Below are 6,005 nucleotides of genomic sequence, written 5' to 3' on the forward strand. Positions count from 1 at the left end.
GTGATGGTTCTGACTGGTTTGGCTCAGTGGATAGAGTGTTGGCCTGCAGACTGAAAGGTCCCAGGTTCGATTCCAGTTAAGGGTGTGTACCTTGGTTGCAGGCACATCCCCAGTTGGAGATGTGCAAGAGGCAGCTGATCGATGTTTCTCTCCCATCGATGTTTCTAGCTCTCTATCCCTCTCCCTTCCTCTCTGTAAAAAATCAATAAAATATATATATTTTTAAAAAAGAATACACTTGGCATAAAACACAAGTGGGCAACTCAGCTAGTCTGAGCGTCCCACCCTGTCCTATGTGAAATTCCTATGAATTAATGTGTAGATCCTCAGTGCTATCTGACCCATTCTCCTCTATGCCTATGTGGGATGTTTTAGGACTCAGTGACCTTTGAGGATGTTAATGTGGAGTTCACCATGGAAGAGTGGGCTTTCCTGGATTCGACCCAGAAGAAACTCTACACAGATGTGATGCTGGAAACCTTCTGGAACCTGGCATCAATAGGTAGTTATGACAAATTTTTTTTTAAATATATTTTTATTGATTTTAGGAAAGAGGGAGAGAACGAGAGAAAAATCAATGATGTGAGAGAGATTAGCTACCTCCTGTGCTCCTCATGTTGCAAAAGAGCAGAGAAAAACTAAGCAATGCTTTAGAGAAAAAGAATTACACTGTTTATTTATACCAGTGGATTCAGGGAATAACTTTCCAAATCTGGGTAAAGTAACACGCAGGGGGCTTCTCTTTTATATCTTTCTGGGGTCTTTGTCCCAAAAATATGGATTATGATTCTGGTCCTTTTCATGGGCTTTGCAGGAAGGCCCCCAGGTGTTGGGGGTCTCCAGGCCATATCTGATGGTCTGGCCTGGCGCCAGCATTAATAACCCTCCCTCTGGGGCAGTGCACTGTTCACAGTTTTATGGCCTCTGTAACAGGTTCTGCAAGACCAGTTTCTGTGAAAGAGGTAGTGACTTAATTATAGGTAATCAAGAATGTACACTGGGCTGGCTAGCATGGATTCAGATTGCTAGTCCCCCCGCCCCCCGCCCCCCTCCAAATATCAGGGTTACATTGGAATCAGCCTTTTAGCCTCCTCACTCACACTAGGGATCTAGCCTGCAAACTGGTCCTACTGGGAATTGACCTGTGACCTTCTGGTTCATTGGTTGACTGTCAACCACATAGCTACTCTGGCCGGCAACAACTTGTTACTTATTTAGTCAATTGGAAAACTAGTGTTGCTTTCTCATCAATGCTGTTTCAAGAACTGAAATATGGAAAGGCAGTACATTGCTAATTAAACTAGGAATGATCGTAGCTCATTGTGTCCCTAAAATTTAACCATTTTTTATATTCTTTAATAGTTTATAATGTTTTTTCTAGCATGTATTTTAGAAGAAAAATGTGAAGACCATGATAGTGAAGATCAGTATGAAAATCATGGGATGAATCATAGGTGAGTCACATTGACATGAGAAAGCATTAAGAGCATCTTTGTTGTTGTTTTTTAAATGGTTTTATATACTTATTTTTTTTTTATTTACTATTTTAAAATTTATTTCAGATAGGTAGGGAGAGGACAAAAGAGAGACAAACATCAATGATGAGACAGAATTATTGGCACCTGCCTCCTGCATGCCCCTCACTTGGAATCAAGCCCAGAACCTCGGCATGTGCCCTGACCGGGAATCAAACTGTGACCTCCTGGTTCAGAGGTTGGCGCTCAACCACTGAGCCACACTGGTGGTGCAAAAATATGTTTTTATTAATTTTAGAATGTGGAGGTGAGAGGGAGAGATAGAAACATTGATTAGCTGCCTCCTGCATGCCCTATACTGGGGTTAATAAATCTACAGTCTGGCCATGTTCCCTTTTGGGGAATTGAACCACCAATCCCGGTGCGTGGGTCCATGCTGAACCAGTGAGCCACATGGGCCCAGTCCACAAAACAATCTTAAAAACAGGTAACCCAATTGTATCAGCCCCATTTTAAATGTATTGATTCTTCTAATAATCTCTAAATGTTTTTTTTCTGAAATATGACCTAATGTTTAGTGTATAAAAAAATAATTACACTTGGAAACTATATACAGAAGTACCATTAATGAATATAAGTGTTTTTATACTATCTATGATCCAGCCTATTTCAGAGGTTTTAGGATATCCACTTTCAAAAATTGGAATTTACAGAAACATCACACTTTCCTTGAAAACAGTAAAAATGTCATTGTCATATTATTAATAAATATTAAATCATTAACCGAGTATTAATAATATGCTTCTTATTTTTACAGCAGTCATACAATAGAGAGACTCTGTACAAGGAACGATGGTAGAGAATCCAGAGAAAACTTCAGCCAGATTCCAAATCATAATGAAAAGAAGGAAACTCCTACTAAAGTAAAACAACCTAAAGCCACGTTGTGTAGGCAAATCTTCATGCATTATTTATCCTTGAATAACCACCTGAGCTCTCACATTGCACCCAAACTATACCTGTGTCAGGAATACGAAGAAAACCCTTATAAATGTAAGGATCCTGAGGAAGCTTTCAAGCATCACCAACATATTCGAAGACATGAAGGCAGTCCCAGTGGGAAAGCTTTCCACTATTCAACTTCCCTTAGAAATCATGAAAGAATGCATATTTGTGGGAAACTGTATGGGTGTGGGAAAGGCACTAGTCGTCTCATTTACTCTAAAATTTACAAAAATACTCATAGTGGAGAGGAACCATATCAAAGTAAGCAATGTAGCAAAGCTTTCAGGTCTCCCAAGTACTCTGGAGAAAATGAAAGAACACATGCAGCAGAAAAGTCCTGTCAGTGTAAGAAATCTGGTAAAGCTTTCAGTTCCACTTCTCTTAGAAATCATGAAAGAACATATACTGGTGAGAAACCTTATGAATGTAAGCAATGTGGGAAAGATTTCTCTCGTCGAGCTTCCCTCCAACGTCATGAAAGAATTCATACTGGGGAAAAGCCCTATAAATGTCAGCATTGTGGCAGAGCTTTCTGTGATCTAGATGCCCTCCAACGTCATGAAAGCATTCATACTGGGGGAAAACCCTATAAATGTGAGCATTGTGATAAGGATTTATCTAATCAAACTTCCCTCCGACGTCATGAAAGCATTCATACTGGGGAAAAACCCTATAAATGTGAGCATTGTGGCAAAGCTTTCTGTGATCGAGGTGCCCTCTATCGTCATGAAAGAACTCATACTGGGATAAAACCCTATGAATGTAAGCATTGTGGCAAAGGTTTCGATTATCCATCTTCTCTCCAAGATCATGAAATAATTCATACTGGGGTAAAACCCTATGAATGTAAGCATTGTGGAAAAGCCTTCAGTTATCTACAGTCCTGTCGAAGGCATGAAAGAACACACACTGGAAAAAAGCCCCATGTATGCCAGCAATGTGGTAAGGCTTTCAGTCTTTCCATGTATCTTAGAATTCATGAAAGAATTCATACTGGGGAAAAACCCTATGAATGTAACCATTGTGGTAAAGCTTTCTCTGATCCAAGTTCCCTCCGACGTCATAAAAGAACTCATAATAAGGAAAAATCCTATTAATGTAAGCAATGGGGGAAATCCTTTATTCATCCCAGTTCCCTTTGAATTCACAAAAACATTCATAGTGTAAATAAATCATAAGGAAAGAACTCACACTGAAAATAAGCCCTATCATTGTAAAGGTTGTAGAAAAGCCTTTGAGTATGCTAGTTCTTTTTTTTTATCCTCAACCTGAGGATATTTTTCCATTGAGAGAGTGGAAGTCAGAGAGAAAGGCAGAGAACAATATTGATGTGAGAGAAACACATCAATTCATTGCCTCCTGCACGTGCCCAGATATTAAAGCACACATAGTGGAGAAAAGCTCTATTAATGTAAGGAATGTGGTAAAGCTTTCATTTTACCAAGTCTGTTCGGAAGCATGGAAGAAAGAACACATACTGGGGGGAAACCTTATGAATGTAAGCAATGTGAAAAAGCCTTCAGTTGTCTCACACATCTTGGAAGACATAAAAGAAGTAATGGAAAGAAGCCTCCTGAGAGGGGTCGGTCCTGGGCGTAGGGTTGTAGGAGGAGGCACTAGGGTGGGGTGGGGTCCCTGACACACTGGCTTCGGCCTTATTTTCCTGGGTCCCCACTGGGGTGGGCTGCTGAGTGGTGGCTGTGCACGTGCCGGATTCCAGGGAGGTGCCCAGCCCACATGCAGTGCACATCTGCTTCGGAAACAGTGCTTCACCTGATGTGCACCTGACCTCACAGTCCTGGCTCTGTGTGCATCTTGGACGCCCGGCCATTGGTCTCTGCTCTATCCTACTGGGGCACCTGGGGCAAAACTGCTCTCTTTGCAGGTCCTCTGCCTTGGCTCTGAAGGTCTGTGGGACTTGGAGCGGCTGCAACAAGCAGGCCAGCCGCCCGAATCCCATGGGCAGACCTGTGGCTCTCATCCCCAGGAAACTGACTTTGGAGAAGAACAATGGGGTGTTTTGAATATAGGCACACATGTTAGGAATGCAAGGATTTTTGAGTCTTCTTTCTTATATGGATTCAAAGCAGATTACTGGAATACAGTGCCTTACTTTACAGTGTACAGAGTGATGGCATAATTGCAAAAAATATTTTCTTAAGTATATTACAACATTTTTAGTGGAAACATTTTTGCCTAAGATTAACTGAGTTACCCTACTGGCACAAAATAAAATGAGTGACCTTGAAAAATGCAAAGTTGAGAGACATTAAAGCACTAGTTTGGATTAGTAAATAGAAATATTACTATGATCTTATCACTGAATGAGGTCCATCAGGCAAGACACGAAACATTTCTAGCCCTATAAGAGATTAGATGGTAAATAGTTACCGTTGTTAAATTAATCTTGAATAAGTAATGACCAAACAATTCCTAATAAGACTAAAAATTCCTCTTTTTTTACCTGGAAGTAGATTTGAGACTCATATTTAAAGACAATTTGGCCCTGGCCAGTTTGGCTCAGTGGATAGAGCATTGGCCTGGGGACGGAGGGTACCAGGTTTAATTCCTTTCAAGGGCACATGCCCGGGTAGCAGGCTCCAGTAGGGGGCTAGTAGGAGGCAGCCGATCAATGATTCTCATCATTGATATTTCTCTCTCTCCCTCTCCCTCTCTGAAGTCAATAAAAAATATATTTTTTTAAACAGTATATCTTCTACAGAATAAAATAAACTTTAAAGACAATTTGATTGTTTCTAAATTTTTATGGGTGGGATTCATGAACTGACAATGTATGGAAATAAAACGAATAAGTAAAGTGGGAGACTTAGAAAAATGAATGCAGTAAATGGTTCTGCTTCTTGGTTGATGCTAAGCTACCCCAGACTTATTGGATCTGTAGCTTTCAGCTTTATAATGAGTACAATCCTAGATACCTGTTTCACCAACAATTACATAGGTAAATCACTTTCAATCTGAGCAAGTTGCCTGCTTTGGTATTTTATGGATATGAATCGTACCATTCAGTAAAAAGCTAAAAATGATCTGCCATGTCATAGGCCCAGACACTTCAGTGACTTCAAAAATGTGAAGGCTTTTAGTGGAGGTTAATTGTTTGCAAGCAGTGAAACCAACTCTGGCTAATGTAAGGAAGGCAGGCATTTCTCTGAAATGGGCAGATGAACATAGGCCTCTGAAAGGACCCAGCAGGGGCAGCTCAAGTCCTGTCAGGGTCTGCCCTGGAGTGGATCTGCGTTAACCAGGGTCTCCCTTGGCTTTACTGCCCACAGAGTTGAATTGCCCAGATCCCTGTAGTTCCATGACCACCCCTAGGCCACAGGAGGGGGAAGAGTATTGAAAGATGTTCCCATTGAGACTTAATGCAGAGGTAGATGGTGGGTCCCCAGTGAAAATAGAGTTATTGTCACAAAAGAAGAGAGAAGAAATATGGTGTGGGCAAAAACAAGAGATATGTTGTACAGGGAGGAATATAGTTATTAATGGTGAAAATGAAGAAATATTGGT

At 40.8% G+C, this 6,005-nt stretch overlaps 1 protein-coding gene across 1 annotated transcript; it reads left to right on the top strand.

Moving 5' to 3' along the window:
- The first annotated feature begins 380 nt into the window (after positions 1–380).
- Positions 381–5,106, top strand: LOC102420223 (zinc finger protein 14-like). The gene is made up of 3 exons (XM_014450240.2): positions 381–502; positions 1,382–1,454; positions 2,293–5,106. Exons 1-3 carry the CDS (start codon positions 415–417, stop codon positions 3,575–3,577), a joined length of 1,446 nt encoding a protein of 481 aa, XP_014305726.1. The 5' UTR covers positions 381–414; the 3' UTR covers positions 3,578–5,106.
- Positions 5,107–6,005: the final 899 nt, after the last annotated feature.

The sequence above is a fragment of the Myotis lucifugus genome, unplaced genomic scaffold (assembly GCF_000147115.1).
Source record: "Myotis lucifugus unplaced genomic scaffold, Myoluc2.0 scaffold_1869, whole genome shotgun sequence".
Taxonomy (NCBI): domain Eukaryota; kingdom Metazoa; phylum Chordata; class Mammalia; order Chiroptera; family Vespertilionidae; genus Myotis; species Myotis lucifugus.

Bases quoted from the DNA above. Each gene is read 5' to 3' on its own strand.
- LOC102420223 (XM_014450240.2), top strand. From the start codon at position 415: ATGGAAGAGTGGGCTTTCCTGGATTCGACCCAGAAGAAACTCTACACA. The intron at 503-1,381 runs GTAGTTATGACA...TGTTTTTTCTAG, and splicing joins CTGGAACCTGGCATCAATAG to CATGTATTTTAGAAGAAAAA. The intron at 1,455-2,292 runs GTGAGTCACATT...TTATTTTTACAG, and splicing joins AATCATGGGATGAATCATAG to CAGTCATACAATAGAGAGAC.